Genomic DNA, 27,497 nt, shown 5'->3' with positions numbered 1-27,497 from the left:
AAAGATTGATTCTCCACAAATTTGGTAGTAAAATAATATCTTTCTGTGAGTTCCGTAAAATTAAAATAACGATCGAATTCTTACTTGCAAACTCTCATTAAACTCAAATAACAAAAATTATTTTCATAACCGAGAGGACAGTGAGTTGAATCAAGAATTAACTCTTTCAAATATCACTGCATTTATTATAAAAACATTTTCTTATAATAAAAAGTTGATTTTACAAGGAAATTAATTACCCTGAAAATTATCTGGATAATAAAACTTTCTATACAAAAGAATGCATGAAAAGCACGCGCTTAGATGTGCTTTTCCATTTATCAGGTGAAACGCAAACGTAAGGAGCACAGGAGCTTAGACAGCGTTCTTTTCGAAGACGACGGGGAATTGGAATACTTCGACGTACTGAATTTGCTGCCTCTCTCCAACATACGGCTGGGATACAACGAGGCCGGTTCATCGAGGGACGGTAATTTCGCGCGTAAGAAGGTACACGGTTTACGGGATTTAAGAGTGCTCGAGTACAACGAGCCGAACAGCGCGAGCGAGGTCTCGCCGACGAGGAGCAGCAACGCTACGGACGAGGAGAAATGTAAGGAGCATACAGTGAATGAGGATAATCCCGCTCGAGCCGACGACAAACCTGAGAAAGAGGCCCGCGAGGATCTCGACTCGTCCAAGGGGACCGACTCGAGCCGGCGGAAGCATCGAGAGGCCGACGAGAGTTACGGAGCAGCTTCGAAGATTAGCTCGGCGAACAAGGACGCGCCCTCCTCCTCATCCAAGACCGATCATCGAGAAGCCGATGTCGACAATCTCGTGACCTCCTGCGAGGAGGAGGATCAGAAGATCGAGGAGGTCGAGGACTACAAGTCGATCTGGATTTTGAACGCCGACCGGAACGAGATGTCGCGAAGACCGCAGATTCTCAAAGTCGTCGACAGTGACGTCACTAGGAGACGCCATCGGCGTTCCGTCATAGAAATCGACGCTATCGTCGAGGACGTGCCAAAGGATAAGAGACCGCAAGAGATCGCGAAAGAGGCAAATGAGCGTATCGATGCCTCCGTAATTAAATCGATTAGCAATGCGAACGAGGAGGACGAAGTTCATGGAAGAAAAGCGAAAGTTAGTATGAAATGGAATATTCGTATTGATAAGAATAAAAGTTTTAATCATTTTTATCGTCAATCAGTTCGTTTTTCTATAATTGTTCGTAAAACAATTCAGACATTACAATTTTTAATAATCGAGATTAAGCGACCCAACTGGCCAATTTCTATTTATTCATTCGTCTCACAACGTTTCGACCCCGATTGGGTCCTTCTCATTACAATTTTTCAAAAAACGATGATTTTTGAGACCATAAAAATGTAACGTCAAAAGAAATAGAGATTGAATTTTCCCTAAAGTGAAATCTTCTCTAGAAAAGTGTAAAACAGAGATTCTAAACTTTTTGCACGTACACTGCACATGGAATATTGAACAGTTTTTGCGACTTTGCGCTGTGACTTTAACATCTATATTTTCCTAGTGGTTTTTTACTCGATTAAATACTTGTTTCCGCCAAGTAATTTATAATGTTGTCAATTTGTAACGTCGTTGCACTTTAATTTCACGACTTCATCTTCTCCCTTAACATTTTCCATTAATAAAAACCGACATCTCCAGGCTGGAAATGGAGCAGAAACGTAAATGATGAATTAATTTTGCAGGAAGCTACGACACCGGAAAATGTGGAAAATGGGGCGACGGTGGAAAACGCGAGAAACTTCTTCGAGCGGAAGAGCACCGAGAAGGAGGCAGCGCGAAATAAGCAAAACGAGGGCAGATTCGAGAGGATCGTAAAAGAGACATCCAACATTCTCGGCAAGGCGTGCAACGTCGTAAAGGGCAGCCTGGGCTTCGAGGCGAGATCGGAGAGTTCGGATCTCGGTCTCGGCTCCGAATCCGGTAGCGATTCCCGCAGAAGATCGGTGGACGACAGTATCGAGGACGACCGGCCGTTGAGAAACGTCGAAAACTCCAATAATACCACCGTGCTAAGAACAAGCGATGGCAAAAAGTCACACACTAATCTCATCAGATCCAGGAGCTGCGCGGACTCGATCGAGTGCCAGGACGACGGTCCGGAGTTCGATCACGTGCGCTACAAGATCGTCAAGTCGCATATGTTTAGCAAGAACATGTTCAGCACCGCCCGAGGCGATGTCACGTACGAGGGATTGATGCAGTATTTGCGCGAGTATTCGTTCCAAGAATTGCTGATGGACAATAACGTTGTCATCATCGAGCCGGTCCGCGCCGAGCCGGTGGAGCGGAAATCGTCGCCGTTGGCCAGAGCGGAGCCCACGTGCATGATCGCCGGCGCGATCCAGAAGAAGATGGAGAACCGCGAGAGAAACGGCGAACGATCCGAAGCCGGTAGCGCTAAAAGCTCTCGACAGTCGTCCATACGAAAGCACTTCTTCTACCAACCTATACGGGTGAACCGTGAGCTGATTGACGAAGAGCTACCGGATCCGGATACCGTCAGAAACGTAAGACGCATGTTCGAGAACACTCTCGAGAAGAAGAAAAGCATAGCAGACGCCGAGTTTACCAGGGACGACAAGACCAGGAGGAGTGTCAGCATAAAGGATCTGACTAGTCTCGACGACGGTCGGTACGACGAAATATCCGACAAGACACGCGAAGAATCCAGGTAGCATAATATTGAATGTCGTCGACGACGAAACTTTTATTATTCACGAAGCGTATGTGAATGTTTTGACGATAAGCATACCTTTGACGATATAAGCTACCAGTTGGTAGCTTATATAAGGCCAACTGTTTTTAGTACGTTAGTTGAAGGATGAATTAAATATAAGGTGATGGTACTCTAGATAGATCAGCCAGAGATAACGTTAAGTTTAATGGGAACGAAGGGAACAATGGATGACAAAGTTTACATTGGAACGCCTGCGTGTTAAGTAATCTTGCAATTTGATTATTCGCGACTAAGATAATAGTATAAGCAAAATTTCATTAAAGTTACAGGTGAAAGTTCTAACCGAAAGAGTAAGTCGTTTATACTAAAATTAATGTACTAAAACTAATGTAGCCAAAGCCTTAAAAATTTTGATTCATCCCTCGATCGTTCGTGAATAGTCATAACCAATGTATATTATGTTCAGATCCAGATGTTCCAGCAGAGCAAAAGATCTCACGAGACTCTTCGAGACCAAGTCCGCGTCATCGACAGTTTCCGTCGCCAAGGAGGAACTCGGAAGTCCCCGATGCGAGTCAAAAACAAGAATTCTCGCGCAAAGTTTCGAAGCCAGAAGCGGAAATACGTCGCCAAGCGGTTCTAATTGTTCTAAGAACAAGGTCGGTCGTTACCATCATCATCATCATCATCATCATCATCATCATCATCATCAAAACTGGGATTCCGGCAGCGTGAGTTCCGGCGTGTCCAGCGATTATCCCGACACCGATCCCGGAAGCGGTGCTCATTGCACGTCGTCCGATGACGAGGATATGAATTGCAACGATGACGACGCGGATGCGAATGGTCCGGGGCATTACGTGTCCCAAGACGTGCTGAGAAAGATCCGCGAGTGCGGCACTTCCGTAACTTATTACGGCGGGAAAGTGGTCAACATGCACAACGGACCGTTGGTATCGCCGTTGATCGGCAACGGTTTCAAGCGTGTCGACAAATCGAACGATTACGTAAAGTTCAAGCTGGTAAAGAGTAATTCCTGCGACAGCAGGCTGGAATTGGCCGGCAGACTTGTCGAGGGACAATCGTTGCGTCGCAATCGCGACAGATGCGTCGATCTCAGACAATGTACCATCGCGGAGACACCCAGTATCGAGATCACGACGATCGACAGCAGGCAAAAAGACGAGGCACAAAGGGACGAGGGGATCGAGCAGGTCGAACAGGTGAAGAGAGAACCGCCGGTGGTGATTGGTTTGGAGCCGAAGAAAGAAGATTCTAAGGAAACGAGGAAGACGTTCAAAGCTGACTTTAAGCTGGACGATCTGGACGACTCGAGATCCAATTATCCGAGTAGATTCATGCCGAGTGCGTTGACGAGATGGGAGGTGAACTCGAGCTGGAAGGTCGGCAATGACTTCGGTAAAATGGAGTTCGAGGAGTTCGAGGTGCTCGAGGATAGTCTCAATGGGATCGATGAGCAAAACCAGTACGCGCAAACATCCTGAACGGGAATTATCTTTTGTATGATATTTATTTCTTTGATGCGACTGTGACAGATGAGAGCAGGAGATAACGTGATCATTATTTTTAATAAAATGTTACGTGAAGATATTTCTTGACGTTAATAAAAATAATTTTTCTTTTGCGAAAAAAAAAGATATTCCAGCTTGCGAAAAGATAAATTTTAATCGCAATCGAATAAACGTTGCTGGAAATAAAACAAGAATTTTTTAAAAATGTGTTTCTGGCGACTGTGTTTTTGACAAATAACGAAAATATCGCGAGAGTATATTGATAGTCAAAGTAATTTATTGGTACGGAAGTGCTATCCATCAATTAGTTTATTATTCCAGGTGGATAAATCCACACGAGTCATATTAGAACAGGTAATAAATATTGATTACGTACTAAAATATAATACATATTAAAGATTCAATATACTATTGCATATAATGCATAAAGTACGAATGATCTATGTAATTTGAGTGTACTAAATGTGTAATAAATAATCATATGTAATAATTTCATTTATTAATGTTTTCTACCTCTCTCTTTCTCTCTCCAAAAGATTATATAATTATTAAGTACTGTTTAATTGGACGCAGTTCTGCAATGCGGAACCAAGGCCAAAATTTTACTTTTCCACTACAGTAAATTTCGCGAAACAGAAATAAAATTCTGTGCCAACGTTGTCTGAAATATAATGACCAAACTATAATCTTCCTCGAATACAATTCCATGTTTTAAGAAAATCTTGTCCTGTTCAAGATCATTTTGCAATACATCAGAACTAAAAATCATTGCAATGAATTGGTTCCTTATTGCATAACTACCAATTATTAATACTCTTTTTAGACATCGTTAAAATTAAATTGAGACCTTCCGGTATTTTATTCTTGTACAATGACTTGTAAGTTTTCGCAAAAAAAATTTTATAATTATCCCAAACATTTATCTGTAATATATATTTAAACCATCATACTGAACAGATGAAAAAAGGATGGATAAATACCGAGTCACGAAGATTAGCCTTGAATGTCACATTTTACAACACACGTCTCAAGTTAAATGATATATTGAAGGCCCAGACGACACGATGTTATTTTCGACATTATATATTCTTGGAACGACGTTGATTTTATCGATTCTTTTGAAGGTTTAACTGTGGACCTCAGAGAACGTCTTGGCAAGCCAAGACCCAACATGTGGTCTGGAATGTCTTAATGTGGACTCACGATGATGACTCGCATAAATAATATTACCGCAATCACTCGTAAAAATTAGTAGTGGAATAGTAGAATAGTGTTTTATTATTATTAAGAACAAAAAAACATTAATAACGATAAGAATAACGAAAAACTTTCAAAAATGCAGGCAAAGTGTAAAAAGTCCAATTTATATGTAAATGAGCATAATTCTTGTTAAACACGTTAAATATTTTCTGCGCAGCGGCGTAATTATTTAAACGCAATAAAGTCCCAGTTTGCTCGCTAGGAGCGGCGCAATTATCGATTTATTTTAGATGTGTATGTGGCACATTCGTAAATACGGAGGATCGTAAAAGCTTTCGGTGTGAGCCCGGTGTCAAGCGTTACATCAGTTGTGCAGACCAAGTGTCGTAAAATGTACACTGCGAGCTTTTATACAGTATGACTGATACTGTGTAAAGCGATCTTCAGGTAGACGTTCTCGAATTTTGAGTAAAGAGTATTACGAAACTTCTCCGTATCCGTGCGAAAGAGCTCGCTTTCTATTAGTGTCTTTTATACGCGGAATTGAAAAACTCACGGGTGCTTTGTGTCAGTACTTCAATCGTTTTACGTGTCTTGTTTCCCTTTAACCTTTCGTTCGAGAATGGGAGACGCGATGATTTAATGTTTTAGTTGTATATATATAATACGATAAGAATTATTTGCATATCTCGTGTATCGCGTATATACCTACACAATTAATGCACCAGCGCGCCTGAAAATGTGTTAATGATACTAAGAGCGTGAATATTTTTGCATGCATACTCTTGTAAGCATATTAAAATTGCATGCCGCGTAACTAATTACAAAACTCTATTTAATGTAGAAAATTAAAAAAATTACGGTAAATATACCAAACAACAAAAGCAAGTGAAGTAGTTGCTTTTAAAAATTTTTCAAAGGATACATCTTTCAGATTAATCGCGTTTGTATAGGTATTGGGATAGAGACCCTACAACCTTTGATGCTTCCAAGTTACGGATAAAGTCGAGAGAAATAAATATTACGATCGTTATTACGTTCCATTGTGTGCCATACAATACGTTTGCTTGATTGGTTTTAATAAACAGGGTAAGAGTAACTCACCAACGCTCTCGATCTCCTTTTCCGCCGACGTAACTCTTGCAGTTTTCTTCACTTCCTTTTCCGTGGCTTTAGGCTCTTTCAGTTGCTTCATCAGAAGCGGATTTAACTTTGGCGAGTAGGAACTGGCCGAGAGGGAAACGCTCCTCTGAGAGATGTGCCACCATCGTCTGCACCATGTTTCCTGAAACGCGCAACAGCAATTTCCGTCGTTGCTTATATGATATTTTCACGATTGTAAACAGTTATACGAGTCCGGAAATTTGATTGGCGTATTATCAGAGTTCAACGAAGTCGTTAAACATGTGTCAGATTGAACGCGAATTTTCAATTAAGCGTGCAATCATCGAAGTTCACCGGTTCACAGTCTCTTCATGGCTCATCTATTGTTCATCGATTATCCGATAAACTATATAATAATTCACCAGATAAATACAAAACGCTTCATTAACAAGGTCTATAGTTTGTTTTAATCCGCTTAAAATGTTAACTTTTAGTAGAATAAATGCATATATTAGCAAGATTAGATTATTTTACTTTTAATGCCACAGCGCGGCATTAATACAGGACTAAGAAGCTGCATTATTGCAGCTTGTGTGATATACATAAAATTCATAATATATTAAAAACGCTATTTTTGTAAATTTTTGTTAACGTATTTTCTGGAAAAATTTTCTGAAAAATACTTTGTGGTTCGGCTTACGTGTTGTTATGGTTATGTATTGTTATACTTTTCACGCATGGGTACTCGAAAACATGTTAGTCAAGAAATCTCTGTTTGAAAAGCATGCATAACGTACACTTCAGTGCATGAAAACACAATATTGGATATGATGAAAATCTGTGTAAAATACAGCACGGTTGATGCAACCGACTTTTAACTTGAAAATGTAATCACGGTACGGCAGAGATTACGGTTTCATACCGTACTGTAATAGCAAAAACTCGCGTAACGTAAATATTATCTTTTTATCGGCACAAATTGAAAATTTTTAATTTAATTATATGATCATAAGCAGCGCATATAATATTTCCGTTAGCCGTTAGCGGATTAAACAAAATCGGATGAAACGAAGTAGATTTAAACTCTCAGGGGAGCACGTCACTATTTCAATGGCGCTGCATTGATTCTCCAAGGAGAATCGTTATTTTTAGATAAAAGCGGATGTAGAAAGAATCAATTGAGAGAGGCAGAGATAGAGAGTAGAGATAGAGACCGAGACCGAGACCGAGACCGAGAGACAGAGAGAGAGAAAAGGAAAACTAAATATAATACAACTAATAAAAATACATTGCAGAACGCAAATCAAAGCGTGTTTTAAAAAAACGCGGAGCAAAAAACTGTGTTTGAAGTTTATCATTAATTCCGTGAAGTTTCACAGTGAGTAAAGATATAATAGATAATAATAATAATAATATATGTATAATAATAGTAAAGGCTCACATGATTAGAAATCAAACGAAGAAAAATGGAGCGTGGAGCCATAACAAGGTGTTGGTGTTCATATATTCTATACTTAAGTAAAGAAGTAATAACGAATTATAATGTATATACTGTACTGTATACATATATTCCAACTTAATAGACTGCGCGCTGCAAATTTGTCGGACTTGAAACACAGCTATCTTGGAACATTAATACCTAATAATAATGTATTTCTCATAAAGTAACAAGTAAAGTTTCAAATAATTAAATCTTGAAAACTTATATATTATAATAAATTAGTACAAGTAAAGAAAAGCCCAGTTAGTTTATATTCACATTTTATAATCCTATAATTATTAATTACATTAATCAATCCCTGCTGTTTTTCAATTACTTATTTTTAGTATTTGATTATTCCTCATAAAAAGATCAAACTTTTAAAAATCAAATTGCTTTTCAATCAGTCTTAAATCGAAGAAGGATATTATTTCGGGAGCTAGCATTCTTTTCCACGCACATTATTGGTCTGTAATTTCCAGTTTCTTTAATGACAAATTGATACACCATAGTACGCATAGTTAATATGGACGTGTAAATAAAAGTTATATAGATGAACATATAAGCAATTTTCTTCGGACACATTTCGCTAAATAATATCGCTTCGGTTTCACACGTAATCGTGAGCGAACTGCAGATGTATGTACAACCATACGTACGTTGAATTAAAGACAGATAAATTCCTTCTTAAAAGTGACCAAGAAAACGGCTGAACTGGCTGAAGAGTGGACGCAAAAGTTCTGAAAATTATGCCCATATAGACGATATATCTTCGAAAACGCTTAACCCTTTTATATCCATTTCTCGTTCGATGTCTCTGCTCCGGTGCCCTAGTTTCTTCTTGTGTCTCCTCTTATTTCCGATGCGTTTATCCCGGTTTCAAAGCGAAGCGTTACCATCGATTCCACTGCGGCATCCGCGGGACTTATATTTGTACCTTGCAAGAAGATTGACTTTGAAATTCCCAGCAAGTTGCGCGCGATTGTCTGTGAAATGCAGATGCGTCTGGCACATGGTTCTATATCGACAATATTTATCACTGTGCAGCGTCCATTGTACATCTCAATTGCAGACATTACTTATGTATACTCGAATGATATAAATTTATAAACAGAACATCTTGAAATAGAATACGTGCAAATGTCCATAGCGCGTGAATTAAAAATTCGATCGATACGCTCTAGCGAACCCACTATTAAAGTTAGTGTAAATCACACTGAGAAACATGCTATCATTGATTATCTAACAAGTGCTAAAGTATTTTTTCCGATAGTTCCAAGAGCGAGAAAGAGACTACTATTGTAACAATAGGTTTTAGAAATTTTGTATAAAAACAGGATTTACCGTAATTGAGGATATAAAAGGTTATCGTTAATAGAAATAAAAATAGAAAATTGATTGTTTATCCGCATTCTCTCAGAATATCGCATTTCTTGATTCATGGAGACATTTAATTCGTTTTAGCAGAAATAAAGTCTCAATTTTCCCTGCAGGAATAACGTTATGAGCGTGTCCACTTTCCATCAATTTTAAAGGACCGTGTAGTGACTATCCAATTTCTAAAAATTTAAGTTGTGTGTCCATAATTTTCATGAAATATTACTTGACACAGGTGACAGTGTATAATCCTAATTTAAGTGGCACTTCTAATTATAGTGCTTTTGGTTTACGAGCACTCAACATGCGCGTACCGTGTGTCTATACTAATTTATTCTTGGAATCATCAGCCAGAATAGAAATCTCAAACAATCTAAAAATTATAATAATTTAAGCTATATTGCTAATAAGATTTTATTGATAATTTAATAAAAAACGCAATAGCCTTTTTACAAAATATACTAACATTAAACAATACACATTTTTTAAATATAAGAGAAATACCATACTTTTTAAATAAGAACACAGAAAAAAAAGAAATGTCAAATCAACACTGTTTATACTCATATATACGCAAGAATATATAATCTTGAAATGAGATTATATTGCGTTAAACGAAGAAAACTTGCTTGAATGAACTCGTTACATAGTTCAACCGAGAAAAAAAATGTTGAAATAAAAAGTTAAAATTCTTATAAGAAGATGTAGATTGTTTCGTTATAACGCAAGATTACTATAATCTTCTTATAAGAACTTCAACATTTTATTTCAACATTTATTACATTATTATATAATGACTTCATTCAAGAAAATTTTCTTCGTTTAACGCAATATAATCTCATTTCAAGATTTCTAACTTTTTCAACGTTGAAACTAAAGATATTTTCAAATCAAGAATATTCCTTTTTTTCTGTGATTTTATTTTTTTAATATTTGATTAAAACAAAGTATATATAATTAAAATAACAATAAAAAAATTATTTTAAAATAATGTTAAAAATAAAATTCTAAACAAATTGTATACATATTAATATATCGCGAATTATTTTCGTTTTGAATTGTTTTCTGGATCCAAAGATATCTGTATCCATTTTATGATGGTAGACACAATGAGATACGCAATTATCATATTCAAGAAAAGCTCAGTGCTCGATCAACTTGGCGGTAACTCTTTAATTGGCTACCTGCAAACCTACAAACGCTGAATTTCACATGTGCGGTTACCGCACGGTTCTCCTACCAGAACATTCAATTCTGAGAGAAATATAATATACGCCGGAAATCATGTCGGAATTCAATATCAGCACAAGTCATACATATTCACCGCAGCAACTTTCCTTCGTCGCATACATCGTTAATAGTCATGGATCAAGGATCTATTTATACAAGGATATTAATTTGTGCAAACTTTCAAGTTTTCATTAGAGGCATATTATATACGCACTGCTAACTAAATAACAAAATTACACCATACTAGGTATGGCAAAGTTGGAACGAAACGCGCATCATTTCGCAGCTTCTAATTAGCAAATCGAGACTACACGATTACATCCTCTACTTAATCTTCCATCGGCTCTCATATGTCATTATAACTTCGTTTCAAACCGGGTCACCGTTTTTCACTCTGCGACGTTAAAGGACGTAAAACATATTTTCCAACTGCTCTTGACGAAAGAAGCAGTAGCATGTTGCAACTTTTGTAAAAAAAAAAATAAAGAAAATAATGCAATATATTTATACAAAGCTAAGTAATGCGTTTGTCCTCTATCCGTATACATGACGCAAATTGCGTGCGTTCTAGAAAAAGTAGAGAGATATACGAATATAATAGTAAAGCAGAAAATCTCAGAAAAATGCTTTTCTGCGATACGGTAACTGTAGAAAAATCAATTACAAAATACGCTATCGCTCTTTTCTTCTTTAACATACAATAAGCTATTTTACGACAAAATGAAGAAAATATAAACTTATACACGGAAAAAGAATAAAGTTGCTTCAATTAAACGTCGACATCATGGGCTGCCACAAGCATATGTAGTTAATTCAATTGGATATTATTGGACCAAATACATAAATTATTAAAAAAATTATCTGATGTTTTTTGTTCATTAATATTAATGTTGCATCAATAAATTTTATCTCAATAACACTGATGCTGTTGATATAACAAATGATGCTGTTGATACATCATTTTTTTTCCGTGTACCTAACTTAGTACTCTCTAAGTGATTCACTGATTCAGATTTAGAGAGTATTATATTTATAGTAATTTACTAAACAATCGCAATATGATAAAATAAAAAATTACTAAAGTCTGACAATATTTTGTAGTAATTAACGTGCAAATATCTTCCGCTTGCATGAGCGAGGGTAAGCGTGATATAATTTCGTTGTATCCCTATGCGCGTTGAGTCGATACGCCCTTTCGATCAACATTGTCCCCCGACCCCGACCACCATTACACAGGCTGAAAACATTTTCTACGCCGTATGTCGAGCGGAACTGGACGCTGGGCAGGGGATCGATGGCGTGATGCGGTAATGGTAAAGCCAAGTGCACGGTTATAAGCCGGAGCCCCTCCGTATTAATCCGTCCAACTTGCGACCTTTCCGCTTGTTGATGTGCTCTGCGAGAGCACACATCGCACACATCACAGCATCACGCGCACGCGATGCCTATATCGTGCCAATTAAATTCTACCTCTTGATTTGCGTCACAAAGCGTATTCGCGAGTAGTAAAAAATAAAAACACACGGTGTAATTCTGTTACGTTCGCACGCTACGATTTCGTGAAACGAAAAAGACCGTCCTGCGGATCCTGCCCTGCCCCCCGCCCCGCCAGGCGCACGTGTCAATGTGATAAAGGCTACGGTCAACGTGACGCTACAAATGCTTCGAAGCATTTGATCGACCAATCAGAAAGAAGAATTTTACGAATTAACGAGTCAAAAAATGCTTCGAAGCATTTGTAGCGTCACGTTGACCGTAGCCAAAGTTATGCATTTTTCATCTTTCCATCTCGTATCGATGTTCCAACGCAATTTAGTCCGGATAGCTAGACGAAGCTTTCAGAGTTTGCGTAAATTTGGAAACGTTTTCCGATGAAAAAACGATGGAGAGCGAGAGGGGAATCTGATGACAAGGTAGCTTTCGCCGTACGTTGCTCTCGAGTCTTAAAGGGATATCGACAAAGCTGTTGCTGGGCTGAAATTGACGTCGTTAAACCACCCTAGTCATTAACAGTTTTATCAAATGGCATTAAATAGTGTTAGATAGAATCGCTGCCCGCATGATTATACCATAATACAACGTTATTATCGTATCGAAAAAAACGTTCTTATATCTCGTCCCTGATCGTCAAATCTAATTTCTTTTTTATGATGTGTTTAAATAGCTGTATATACGATGCAATAAATGCTGAACCTATCCAGCTATATATTTCGATTACAATGTTTTTTTCATGAAGCTACTCCGTATCGTACATATTAAATTTGCGAACTCAAATAAAATTTAAATTTTATTCTGATGTTAATTGAAAATATATTGTATGTCATAAAAGCCATTTGTCAAATATCACGAAAAAGATATATAAGACTGCAATGCGTAACTTTTTACCCGATTAGCGATAACCGATACGTTATAGATATTTGAAAAACGTGTTGCGCTCGTTCAAAAATAACTAATTTAAAATCGATAGGTAAAAATATACTCGCGCAAATTCAGGATGAGTAAACAATATCTGTTATTTTGATGAAAAAAGAAAACAAAAAAACACGTTCTTTCGTTTCTCTGCTACGGTTATTTGACATGATCTTTGAAAAAATGCACTTAATGCAATGCATCAAGTCGCAGCGACGAGATGAGCAGATTACACACCCCGTTTTGCAATTTTCTAGAGAACAACTTGAAAGTTATGAGAGATGTAACGTGGCCCAGAGTTAAGAGTACTCGCGCAATACAACAAAGTGCTATTAGAGAACCGACTTGATTTCTGTTTCTAAAGTATAAAACTTTAAGACCCAAGATCTTTAATGCTCGTGAAATTTCTTGCAGAACAATAAGATTGTCGGGACTGAAATGCCTTTCCCATAAATAAATTTATTCGTATACAAGAACGTTTTAAAAGTTTCAAAGGAATTGTATCATGACACTACCGAGATATGAGCTACGATTAATCGTGAAAATAATTTAGCAATTTATGAAATTATTGTGGGTATGAATACTAACCCACATTAACGCGGAAAATAATATAATGAAGCGTTATAGTAATCGGAAGAGGATTTATTTCATCGCAAAAGCTCTTAATCCGCGATACACGAGGTTTAAATTTACGATCCTCCTGCGGTTTGCAGCGAGCATACATAGTGAATAATGAGCAACGGTTCGCTCAGATGCGAAGTGATGTGTCAGTTTATTTCCATATCCATTTGCTTGTCCCTTGTATCTCTGTTACTTCTCATTTATGAATATTCTCCTGCACACATTTGATGTCGGCAGGTATGCACGCACTGTCAAGTTAAAGCTTCTTTTATTTAAACCGGTTACAAAGAAAAAAAAAATATTATGGAAAGACTTATAAATGCAAGTGCGAAACACGAAACTGTTTGCACACAAATTTACATCTCTAACTTGGCTATAGATGAAAAACAAGGTTCGCAGCAATCAGCGATTATTCAATTCAAATATTTTATTCCTAATGTAAATCGATGTTGTCCAAATTTTGATGGCAGAGTGATAGTGTTTTAGTATTTGATTCCAATTGAAACTGCTTACTGTAATTTTATTACGATAGATAAGTGTGATTTTTCTGTAGGTATACAATAATAAATTTAAAATGTATCAAATCAGTGAAAAATGACTTATTAATATAATAGTTTAGTTGTCTAAATTCACATACAAGTTCCTAGGAAATTTGGAATCTCCAATTAAGACTGAGAGACCGAGGTGCTCCATGCTGCGCACAATTCGATTATTATCTTCGTTCACAGCTTCCTAATGTTGTTCGAGTAGACACTTTGCAAGTGTCTGTCGAAGAATTTGAATCTCTCATCGGAAAATTGATCGTATATCCGATATGTCAATGAGATATACGTCAATGAGACTCGCGAGAGAAACGCGAATTTCCAGTCTTTGTTTGTAATTGTCATTTGCGGTCGACTACAAATTAGGTCACCCCAGAATCCCACTGATATTGTTGGGTTCCGATGAATAATTGCTTTCAATATTGCAGAATTATCAGCTTCATTCCATTGTAACTGTCGTTTGTCTTCCATTTATTATTAATCACAAGTAGAGCTGTTTATCTTCTCAATGCAAAATATTATTAAGCTAGATGCTGATAATCAATGCAAACTATTGAGCGAGATGCTCATCAAACATTCAAAGAAAATATCTTTATCACGATATTTCATATATCTCAAGATATAGTTTTTACTAAAAGTGTAAATGCAACTTTTACTTTTGACGTTTCGACTATTATCCAATTTATTGCGCGAGAATATCAACTTGGGCAAATTTTTATTACGTCAATAAAACTCTATGATAATGTCGCGAAAATGGTAATTCTCATCGAAGTAATCATAAATTCGATCAATAAACTGATCAGAATGTTATAACGTCGGATAACGCGCAAAAATGTAAATGGTACTCTCGTCACGTTTTCTGGATGTTAAATCTCAAGTGGCGTTACAATTGTGAATTCTCCCTCCGGTTTATAAACTTCTTGGCAGATAAATGTAATCTTACATTTTAATATTTAATGTTAATTACTACAACTTCTAAATAACTTCTATAAATAATTTAATTTAAATTTATAATTCATCATTAAATACTTCTTAATAATTATAATTATAAGTAATAAAAATAAAATTTATTTTATTAAATATAAATATATATAGAATTATTACTGAATAAGAGTGTAAAATTGACTCCTTGTCTTATTCTTTAGCGAATTCATGATCGCCGTTAAAGTAAATTGGAAAAGATAATATTGCTCGTCTGTGCATTTGATGCATTTGCTTTATTAAAGACCATATGGCACATAGAAAAACTTAAGCAGTAAGACTTAAGTAGTAAGCAAATTGATCACAGTCAAGAATTTTCGAAATCTTAAGCTATTAGCCAATTTGCTTACTGCGCTTAGTAAGTTTTTCTATGTGGTTCACGGCTAACTCTTGTAACTATATATGATATTTATTTTATAATCTTTGATCAAATGCAAATATACGTCTATAAATATAAGTTTTCCGCAGCAAAATATATATATATATATATATATATATATGAAAAACGTAACTTCGTCCAAGTGTAGAAAGCAATGTTCTCTCCCTAATATATATATTATTTACAAAACATTCGGGAGAATATTACTTTCTACTTATTTGAACTAAGTTAACTAGCATAAGTTAGAACTGCCTCGTAAAGTACTCGGTGAGTATATATGACATAGGTTAATGGCGAATGAGTTAACATACGCGAAATTCGCTCTGTTTATTCCGAAAGAACGACCGCATTGCATGCGTTATAACGATTATTACGTGCTAAACAACGGTAGCAATATCGTAATAATTTCCTTTATTCGATTACAACCATATTCGAGAAATACCTTTTTAAAGAGGCAATTTTAACCGCAAAACTTTCGTACATGGCTTAATTCCCTTGTCATTCTTGTTACATTGACTTATTGTATACACACGAAACAAACAGTTTCTGACACTACCGATCGCTATACGCAAGGTAAACTTGTTACGGAAAACAAAAACAGATAAAACTATATAAACGGTTTTGCTGCTTACATAGTTGCTTTGAAGCAAGAGTTATTCTGTAACGATCGAATTAACTTGAGCAAAATTCTGGTAATTGCTTTAACTACTATTGTCGAACAAGTAATTCGTTTGTCGAACAGTCGAATATTAATTTAATTATTGCACGGCACGTTGCACATTCCCTTGGATATAAAGCCGACGTCGCGGACAAATCCGAGGTCTTGCACTACATTATGCATAACCTCCGACTACAGGAGACTTAAAATTTCAATTACGCAACCGGGAATGAATCTCGTAGCGCGCGTCAATCTCGGAAATTACTATGGCTGCTTTGCCCTTGTTTTGTTCCGTCTCAGAATTTCCAGCGAGATATTTCGCACAATTCTCCGTTGTAAACGGATTTCATCCGCGTAAAATCAATGATATATCGATCGATCGTGACAAATGAAAGTCCTCAGCAAAACATTCATGTGCTCAACTGCGTGTTAATCGATATGTAAACGAGCTGTTTACATAGCTAACGAACTGGCATTTCGGCATTGCTCGTTGTTTCTTATGGATGTCTGTGAAAGTCGGTCCCACTTTTTTTTTAATTCTAGAAAGAGTTCTAGAGTTCTCTATCGATTTTAGGAAGAGTTCCGTCATTAAAAATGACGAAAACATGACCATTTTAAAAATAAGGGGGGGGGGCTAATTTCTTATGGTGCGCGAGAAAACGTTGTATGTGTTAATTCGCTTAACAAGAGTACCAAGATAAGGATCGTCCCTGCCGCAGAGTCGGCTGGGACGCAGAGAGAGAGTGCAGTGGAGCAGATCGATGCTCATGGCGCCCGCCTGCCGCAGCCTCCGCAGTCCAGAGCCCCTTGGATAACTCCGTAACAGTCACACCAATCTGTAAACGGTGGGACCACCAACTTCTACACAATAGCTAAGTGCCACAATAGCTGAGCAGTTTTCACTTAGCAGAGCGCGCGCACCTACCATTTCCTATTAATTCTCAATAGCTATTAGCGACTTTGATAATCAATAAGCAGCATTGTTAGACTCACAGCTGACTGTAGCAATAATATTCTCACAGTGGCTGCACATGACAGTTTTATCTCAACAGCCGGTAGCCTGATAAGTTTGATTAATCATTTATAGCTATTTTGCAGAACTGATAAACCAGGATTATACTAGACTAAACTAGGACTGTGCTACGCGCCGTGGTGGCATAAACTCCATAAGCGCCGGAAATCGATGAAGTCGCATTGACAGTAGAATTTATGATAAAATTTATAACATTATTCCCTCCTTTCCTTTGCACTAACTAAATAATTGAGTTCACGAAACGGAAAAATAATTGTATAAGAAGATTAATGATCTACGTCTAATACAACGTTATATAGCTTCAAATATTGTTTGAGCAACTTTACCATCTAATCGAATCGAGTATAAGTAAACCTAACTACAATTAAGCGAATAAGAAATTGCCCACAATAACAATAAACGGTAAGATCTGAATTTCATTAAATTAAGCGTAGCGAACAACTATTTTAACCGGCTATTTCGTGTTCGAATATCGGAAACTTTTTTGGAAATTCATTTTCGCGTTGCAAATGCCAGAGTGCACCTCTCTCCGCGACGTAACTTTCAATATTTATTGACAAAATGGAGAAAAACTTTTCTGACTCGTCTGGCGGTACTTAGTTAAATCCGCTCTTATCCTTGTTGTACAATTCGATCTGGTGGAAAGTAACAATGTTGAAATAATTAGGTGCGTGGAAAACATAAAATTGAATAAATAAGATTGATTAAACAATTTATCTAAAATAAGAGTTTGAAAATGTAGTCAATCAAGCGTCACTTTTCACTTGATGTATATCTGTATCAAGCGCTAATCGCATTTAATCAGATTAAATATAATTATATTTTTGGCTCTCGACGATAAGTACATATTGAAGATAACTTTAATATTTTCATCGAAGGCATTTGAAAGTTACGCAAGCGGTATTTGCTAACGAGCTTTTGCCAGTTAAACGAGACATTGTTCGCTATTGTTGGAGTATAAAGCCAGGTAAACAAGACGCGTCGCAATTAAAACTGGATTAGTAAACTATGCATAATGAGATATGTAACAGCAGATAAATGGCATGATGTCGGGTGACAAATGAGGTGTGTACTATTTTAGTTCATCTCGAGCTTTAATATTCCCTGGGCTCCGTAAAGCGCATATGTGCGCATTTTCTATATATTAGTAAACACATACGCTATAAATAAAATGCGCACATATGTGCTTTACGGAACCCAGGGATGATTAAAAACAGCATACAATGACTCACGAAATTGATCATTGTTACGAATTTCTTCTGAAAATTCATATACGAAGATATCTGTAGCACTATCATAGATATTTGTTTGTTTATGTTGTGTTGATCCTGAAAGGTCGGTTTTGTCGGTTACCTTTTTTAATTTAATTATAGATAGTTAATTATAGATCATTGTTGTGTAATATATTTGATAAGTTTCACAAGTTACTATATCTCATATATAATCTATGCATGTATCCCCTTTATGACTACTCGATTGTTCTTTATTCTAATAATTCTTTTCACCTGCAGTTTTCGACTAAATTAAAGTAATCAGGTTTTACTTTTATTTACTTTGCTTCAAATTTGATCCACCATTTTCTGTTTTGCGCTTTTTACACATTTTTTAATTAACAAAGATCATCTTCAAAGATTGATCATAGTCTGAGATTGTAAGCATCAAAAAAAAGAAATTCAGAGATATCGCGTGTTCATTTTTTATATACGGCAAAATTGATTTTTTGTTTGATATATAATACAAAGACCTCGGCATAATTCAGCAGAAATCTTTTTTTCCCCTAACATAATATAGAAGCAGTCGTGCTTGAAATATTGAAAGGCATATTGACCTATATGGCAAATTATCTGAATAATGGTTGCCAAGGAATGTGAATTCTTTCACACTTGTAGGGCTGCAATGCGATAAAATATTGTGAGATTCGGTGCCCTTGCGGAAACCACGCGCGGACATAAAATACCATGAAAATAAACGTTCTACAGTTCAATCTCACATTTTCTCAAGATAAATGACATTTATCCGTGTGGTTAGCCTAATAATAGCGTATTTATTTCGAGCATCCCGTACATTTGTAAAAGAAACCCACGGCTGAGATACGGCTTGAATAGAGTTTGTGAAAGTATAAAATGCGATCGAGGAATATCCGACAGTGCGGAATGACTTAAATAAATCGTTGAATACGAGAACTAACAAAGTATACTGACTATTACGTGTGTATTCTGCTGCGAAACTTTAACAAAAACCAGTATGGGAAAGTGACATGCTGTATTATCAGAAATTGCCTTTCTTTTGTAATGGTACTTGTTCGTGAAATTTATCACTGTTAAAACAGAGACCGATACATTCGACAATCATAACAATAAAGTGTCGCCCATGAAATGTATTCTGGGATGGTAAATATTGTTTTGATCATTACAGACACATAAAGAATTAATTACTAATATCTGTAAGCATTATATTCTCTCACTCTTTAATATTTATGACGATTTGTACATCATCAATTTTATATTAAAATTATAAAACAATACAATAAAATATATGTATAATACACATGTACATTTAACCATGTAAAATATTCAATATTTCAGTTCCAAGATGGATCGTTTCTGTTTCAAGATAAGGATATAATCTCTTGGCAGACTTGATAACTCCTAGGTGAGTTTTATGGTACTCTATCTTCATAAAAATCGTTATTGCTATTCCAGAGTGAGACGTAATGTATCCAAGGTGATATCTGACCTATAATAGATCAACATAAAAGTAACCAAATCGACGGTCTAATAAAAAATTACTGACGAGTGACGACCAAAGAAAATTTTAAAAATTGTCGAGAAAAGAAAATTCAAATTCTTCCATAAATTTCTTTTTCCACTCTCAATCTAACTTTTAAATAAGCAATGAACTCGGTCGGATGTTTCAGAGACTCGAAGGTGTTATGGTAAAAACCTGGACTCTTGCAATCCAAGCGGTCGTACGAGTTTTCGCCGAATCATCTAGTCGGTTAATGGAACGCCGCGAAAAGTTTCCGTAACTTTAAAAGAAAAAGATTCAACTAGAAAATCGATTCCAGTTATAAAAATACCGTATTCATTTCAGGAACCAGTTAATTATCGCGCTCGTATTTATTTTACTTCGTCAAAGAGAATAATTAATCTTTGCGGTTGAACCTCGGGTTAAACTCTAGAAATTTTTCATCGATATTTGCCAATAGGATTTAATTCAGAAAAAAATTGAGTGCAGACATTTTCGCGTTGATTGTCGTGCGCCGTTCTAATATTGCTAAAATACACGGACCAATTTTTCGGATTCGTGATGTTATTGAAAACAATGAAAACGAATTCGGGATCACCGTATACATTGTGAAGAATCGGTAGCTCATGCACAACTGTATGCAACTGTGCACTGTGTGAATTCTGTTTACATTTTAAAATTGAAATGGAATTATTCCTGCGCTGTACGGGTCAGTAAGCTATGTCGCCAATATTCCAGAGTTAACTGTTGCACATTTATTCGCTGAAAGAATACATCGCTTGTAATTAATTATTTAGAACATTCCACTTATCACACCGTCAATCGAATTATTGAAATATTCGTGATGCAACTTTCACTTATAAACCGATTTACAGAAAATCTACAACACAATTATTCGATACTACTTCGCACATTCCAATGTGTTGAATTCAATATCGTTATTCCTATTCCATTCATTTTACTCACACTCAATTAAACTAACTAATTTGACTCTAATTAAACTAGCTAATTAGCTCATTGACCTAGTCAGTTAATAGTTTCATAGGCAATTTCGTAACTCGCAAACAGCTTGCGCAATTGTTCATCTTTTCCGGGAACCGATCAAACGGAACACGTAATAAAGATGATCACAGATGAAATAGAACACGAACGGTATAATTATTGCGTGAACTTCCAGAATTTATGTACCTCGCATGTCGCACGTAAGCTCTAAAAGTTCTATATTCTAAATGCCGGAAATTCGTGGAAAATCAAGCATCCATTTCGATAAACGAAACGAAGGTAAGTGCCGTTATATCGACATCCCACCTACGTGGACGTAGCGTCAATGACATCGCGTACGACGCTTCGTCACGCCTTCGCGTAGGTCTGTCACCCAAGCAAGGTGAGTCAACAAATTTATGCGCGGATCACCAGTTGTGTCGAGACGCGTGCATCAGCATTGACGAGAATAGATGAACAATGGACGAAAAATCGATTGACCAAAGTTGTCTCGCGTTTCCCACTACGATTGTCACTTCGAACAATTGCACGGCATTGTACGTCTGCAAAATACCGGCGATCGATGGCAATTTCATCGAAGCACGTCGCAGTTCGAGTCGAAATGGATAAAACTTTTTTTATCGAATTGGGAAAACTGACCCAGCTTCGAAGTAATCAGGTCATACACTTTTCCACTGTCTACCAATCAGCGGATTCTCGTTCGTTGTTTCGTCTATTTCTTTCCGCGCGAAACGAACAGAGGATTCGCGCATTCTTTCGGAAAAACAGCGGTTATACGTGATCGTCATGTTAGGTGACGTGTAAGGAGATTAACGAGAATCCGCGACGGCTCAATGGAATACTGACCAGATGAGCTCCTTGAAAAAAGAAACGCAAGCAGGCTCCGTCTGACATGTAATGACGTAACGCGTGTATCGCGACTGATGAGTCACTGAAACTATACATCATCTTGTATTCATTTTTCGCAAACTTGCATTTTACACATCATCGCATTACACGACATTGTTGAACGGTAAAGAAAGTTGACGCTGACGTATTTGTACAGGATTGCGCGATACTTCGAGCGGTTTTCTTCAAAAACTTTATGCGAATTTATGATGCTTTAACACTGCTAGAGAAGAGCAGTATAAAGAATAACAGAAAAGAGCAAGCAGAAGAAAAGCTATACGAAACTTTTTACTATTCTCTGTTGTGTCATTATTTAATTTGTTAGATAATTTATCTTCTTGATAAAAATTGAAAAAGACAAAAATTCACGCTTAAAGATTAAGGCTTTTATCTTAGTTCATATATCTTTTGAATTACGTTTAGATCTTCAAATTCGTAATTAAAAAACTTACAATAAACAGGTTTGGTCTCTACAAGACCGAATTCATCGATGAAAACGGTATAAAATTGAATGATGACATAAGAATCAGTTATATTTTTGATATAATAATTTAAAGAATAACAATCACGTCCACATGCGAAGCTCCTCGGCCTAAAAGTCAACCTCTCGAAAATTTTATAAATAATTCTAAAATTTCGCTTCAAGATCGTCCATCGACGATGAGAAACGATTCGGAACGTTTTCGAGGTCGAAACAAGTTTCATCAGGAATGTGGTGTTATTTTCGGTATGACGACCTGAAGAACTCTGAATATTTATAAATGCCGTGGAGAGCACGAGAGACCTGCGACTAGATTTATCTCCCTGACATTTTACTGAGAGACATGAGAAAGCCGCGTTATTGACGCATATATATAAACACTCGTGAAGTACCTTTCTGCTTCACGGATCTCCACGATCCTGAGATTCCCGACAGTTATGGCACATTATTCGCAGAATTCTGGATCCTAGCCAGATTGCTGACACGGACAGACTCAGAGTCAGATAACGCGAGCAACAGCATTTTTGCATTTAACCTGATTATAGCAATTACCTACATGTTCTATCTTTTTTCATTATTTTATTCTGCACTTTTAATTTAATTCACGTTGCTTCATCTTTAATTCTTTTAATTCCATATAGATTGCATGCGATTATTGTACGCTATATCGCTGCGATTCTATTTCAATCTCAGAAAAAATTCCATTCTAGAATATAAAAAAAATATTATCGCTTGTACAATAATAACTGCGTACGCGTTTTCTATTTTTAAGCAACCAAGCCTGTCGGAACACATCAATGATACTAATTTCTACACTCTCAAACCAAACCAAAGCCACGTCAAACGCGTCAAACCCACGCGGCCACGACGTCTAGTTTAGAGAAGCACAATATGTTTAACCCAAATTTTTTTCCGTCCCGTTTTCTCATCCATTTTAACCGAGGCACCGTGAGCATTCTTCCTCTGCACTTTAATCTGCGTGCACGCAGGAAATAGTCGAGCAGCGAACAATTACTATTAGCCGGATGAAATATTAGCGCGATGGTCGGCGCTAAAGCGCGACGCCGCGCTGTTTGATTTACGAGCATAGGTAGCATCTCTATTTCTCACACGGGAAATGTTTCTCTTCTCATAGCGACGATGCGAGAGATGAACTCGGGCTCGTTTAGCGCGGCTTGGACCAAGCGGTTCGCTTTTATGACGAAGATGCGCGGTATAGGTATAGCCCGGGAATTTCATCGAACATCGGCTCGGTTATCGAAATTGCAATGTCTACGTCGGGGACAAGGGGACATTGTTCACCGCGAGCATTCTATTAATTGGATGTTCCCGCGTCAAAGAGCGTATTTGCCTACAGAACGATCAGATATTCAATTTCCGTTATACTCAGCGCCGAAAGGACCAAATGCCGAAAAAAATCTTTGGGTTAATATGATATTCGGCAGGAACACAAACACACGCGACGTTCTACTACGTTTGGTAATATTAATTTGTTGACTCATTTCGATAATTCATCAAACTTGAGACTTTGTTTCTCATAATTAATTTCCCACTTACTTCACTACGGCATAAAGCCCTTTATTTACTTGGGGCATCGTATTTTTTGCATTTTGCTCGATGGGAGTTTGCGAAGGCGGTCTATTTTAAGCTGGGAAGAATGTTAAAAATCGATTGAAAGCGTGCTAAATATAATGACACTGTATGCTGATTTAATAAGTTGGATTGTATATAAATATAATGTTGACATGCATTTATGCAATTTAATATAAAGAATTGACGAAATTTATAATAATAATATTTTATGTTATTAGTTTATTTCTCTCATCTTCATCATTTTCCAGTTTCAAAATAAATAAATTTACATTTTCTTTGAACAGAAATTAAACAGCTCTCTTGTGTTTTGTGTGTATATGTGTGTGTTGCACTATGGAATACTTTAGAAATTATATTAATTATAAGTTTATTACCGACATTTAATATGCGAATAATACCGTATTCGTTATGTAAATGTGTATTTCATAATACCTATAATCTATAATATAACAAAATGTAAACATGTGTATATTAATTTTACCTTAAGATCAAAATAATCGAAATAATTAAAATATGTATAGAGATTTAAAATCAAAATAATGAGAAATGGAAGTTGCAGAAATATATTGTCATATTCCACGTCTATAAGCGTTACGCTAATTAATGCCGACGTACTGCAGATGTGATCTGCGCAAGGAAGGCGCGCGAAGACGTATACGCATCGGGATGCGTGCGTGCGGTTTGCTTTTTATCTTAAGCCCCTTGCACAAAACTACAGCTTTGTCGGTAACTTTGTCGCTATCGCTATCGCCTATTGTGGAAGGGGCTTGACAACCGCATATTGCGTGGCAATAGAAGAATGATAAGCGGATTTAATAAGAAGAATGATAACATTTTATTAGCATGAGATTTTGCACACATTATTCGTATATTTTTTCATGGTGCATGACTATAAGGAAACACTAGCCAACTTGTACGTTGCAAATGCATAAAAATGATTTAATTGTTTAATATTTATGATCGTGATATTTTCCATGCATCTAGAGATGGCTTTTTAAGTCTATTCCAATTTTTCCAGATGATAGAAAGTAAACTATCTTTTTACTTCCATTTCCATCTTAATACGCACATTTGCGATGGAATGAGTGCGAGTGTCTTGAATTAAAAATTAAATAATTTCTCAGAAATCGTCCGAAAATATACACTACCGCTCAAAAGTATTTGCCACTTTAAAGAAAATTTTATTAGAGAGGAGTTTATTAATAAAATTTTAATAAAAAGATCTATAATTTGCTACATGTCTTTATTGCATAGGTAGTTACATGTAACTTAAACAATATTAAGAATTGATTTGACAAGAAAATAACATTATTTTAAATTTTCGCCTCATCAATGCGTGGCTGTTACGTTTTTTTATTACAGCCTTACACAGTTAGCATCCTGTTGATTAATTTTGTAATTGATTTTTGGCTTCTAAATACACCAACGTGTTCCGATAATCTCGGAAAATGTATTTATTATTTGAGATTTTTCATATACGCAAAATAATTACGTAAAATTAGGAAGTAAGGGATTAAGAGATAACAACATAACATAGTTTTACAAGGTAACAATGAGTACATGCCATGCAATAATCTCTACTTTAAAAGTTTGCTGCAAAAAACTAGAATTTTTTCTATTTTTCTTGGGGTGGTAAATACTTTTTGGCGATAGTGCATATTGTATCTCTACCAATACCTAGGTAATAAATTTCTTAACTGCGAGCATATAACGTCAAGATTAGAAATAATTCCTAATTTTTCCTGGTAATATATGTCATGCGTACGTTTCGCGTTAAATCCACAGAGAAGTTTACTCGCGTTATCACTTTGTAGTTGTAAAATTATTCGAAGCGATCACGTGCGCATCCACGATAACGACGAGTAACTAAATGACAAGATTTATCTCACTTTAATATTACGCTTGAAATTATCAATTCGTTTCTGACCACGGTAAATTGTAATTAATGTTTAATAACGTTATTATAGCAATTAGTGGAGCCCGAGCGACGCGCACGTATGCTCGATGTCGTGTATGTGTTCGGAATTATAATTTAAATTCAATCTAACATATATTCTAATACATACTCATGTAACCTCGCATCTGCGAGCATGCAGCAAATAGTTTCCAAAAGAAAGACAGAGAGAAAGACAATGCGGAAGAAAAAAGGATTTTTTCGCGTTCTTATGTCCATTTCCACCAATGCGGATTACCTTTAATCCCGATTTAACTTACTTTTTATTCCTTTTTAGCTGTAAGACTTAGAAAGACGTCATACGTCTCGATTTGAGACATTATGTTCACTGGAGAACATCAGAAATGTTTTGCTCCGTTCAAATCGCGGCACCCCGTCTCTTTCTCCGCGAAAATACCGGTTTTATTAACATTACAAGTTTTTTGCAGCCGTATCGAGAAAGACGCGATGCCATCCCGCCAAAGGCGCATTGCGTGCCTCCCGAAGGCGCGCGCGTGTGATAAAGAGCCCGCGGTCGCACACGCTAGCGGTTCGGAGGAGGGCACTCGTGCCGCAGCTAGCGTACGCTTTAAACGAGAGTGGGAGAAGCAGGATCTCGGGGACCTCGTAACACATGTTATCGCAGCTATCGCAAGACCGCGAGTAGGTCGAGGGGTGGATACCTGAGCCCGGCAATATCAAATATCAGTCTCTGATCCGCACGTATTCAAAATAAACCGACGCGCGCCGGCTTCGAGGTAGGTAACCGAGCCCCCCGCCACCGGGGGGCCCCCCTCGTTCGGTCCGTATATGCTCCGATACTCCGAATACTCGAAAACGGGGAAAGAGGAGGAAGAGGAGTCTCCACCGGGCGGGATCGCCGAAGGGCTCCTGCAGTGCAGTCCTGCAGGCCGCGCACGCTACGCAGGTGTGGTTCGCCGTGCCCTACATGTCAAAGGTGTGTGAGCGCGCGCTCACTCTCTCTCTCTCTCTCTCTTTCACTCACCTTTCGGCACCTCCTCGTCGTGGCGGTGGTTAGCATGCGGCTCGTCTCGCACCACCTCACGACGAATATCGCCCGGCACGATACCGCTGCCATTTCGTCGCCGCTGTTGAGAAAACCGGCTGCACCTTTCGTCTTTCGTCCTCGTCGACGCGAGGATGCACCCGCCGCACCACCGTTTCGCTCTTCCCTCGCGCGCGCACGAGTCTCGACGACCGACGGGGACCGGGGACAACAAACGTTCCGCCTGCCCTGCCACCCGCAGACCCGCAGTGCGCGTGGCTTGAGCGAACCGACAACCGGCTACGAGCGACTAACGTCCGCGACGGACGGGCGGCATCGGCGGCGCGCCGCGGACCCGAGACGCAGACGACGCAGACGTCGCAGACGAGACCCCGACCTTGCGGCGCGGCGGCGTGACATACCGCAATCCGCATGCGCGCCGTGCCGCGCTCGACGCGCATTGGCCGAGCGGCCGGGACGCTGCCGCTCGCGGCACGTTTGGATTTTGGTTGGAACCGCGATGACCGCGAGACCGCGACTCGTCCGCGGAGACATTGCTTCCGGGATTAACGTGTTCCCTATTGTTTCCT

The 27,497-nt window shown here is 37.6% G+C and overlaps 2 protein-coding genes across 3 annotated transcripts in view; one reads left to right on the top strand and one right to left on the bottom strand.

Annotated features, from left to right (window-relative positions):
• LOC112457622 (protein javelin) overlaps window positions 1-4,711 on the top strand; it is a 28,963-nt gene extending 24,252 nt beyond the window's left edge. For both annotated transcript variants that reach the window (XM_025020786.1, XM_025020785.1), the window contains exons 5-7: window positions 325-1,128; window positions 1,716-2,704; window positions 3,177-4,711. In XM_025020786.1, the coding sequence (XP_024876554.1) occupies window positions 325-1,128; window positions 1,716-2,704; window positions 3,177-4,215 (2,832 nt within the window). In that variant the 3' untranslated portion in view covers window positions 4,216-4,711. The remainder of the gene's footprint in view (window positions 1-324; window positions 1,129-1,715; window positions 2,705-3,176) is intronic.
• LOC112457623 (calcium uniporter protein, mitochondrial) overlaps window positions 1-27,086 on the bottom strand; it is a 60,688-nt gene extending 33,602 nt beyond the window's left edge. The window contains exons 1-2 of the mRNA XM_025020787.1: window positions 26,908-27,086; window positions 6,547-6,727 (exon numbers count right to left, since the gene is read on the bottom strand). Of these exons, the coding sequence (XP_024876555.1) occupies window positions 6,547-6,727; window positions 26,908-27,000 (274 nt within the window). The 5' untranslated portion in view covers window positions 27,001-27,086. The remainder of the gene's footprint in view (window positions 1-6,546; window positions 6,728-26,907) is intronic.
• Between the last annotated feature and the right edge of the window lie 411 nt (window positions 27,087-27,497).

The sequence above is a fragment of the Temnothorax curvispinosus genome, unplaced genomic scaffold (genome assembly GCF_003070985.1).
Source record: "Temnothorax curvispinosus isolate PA1 unplaced genomic scaffold, ASM307098v1 QBEX01008001.1, whole genome shotgun sequence".
NCBI lineage: Eukaryota > Metazoa > Arthropoda > Insecta > Hymenoptera > Formicidae > Temnothorax > Temnothorax curvispinosus.
This window is presented reverse-complemented; position numbering and strand designations above follow the sequence as displayed.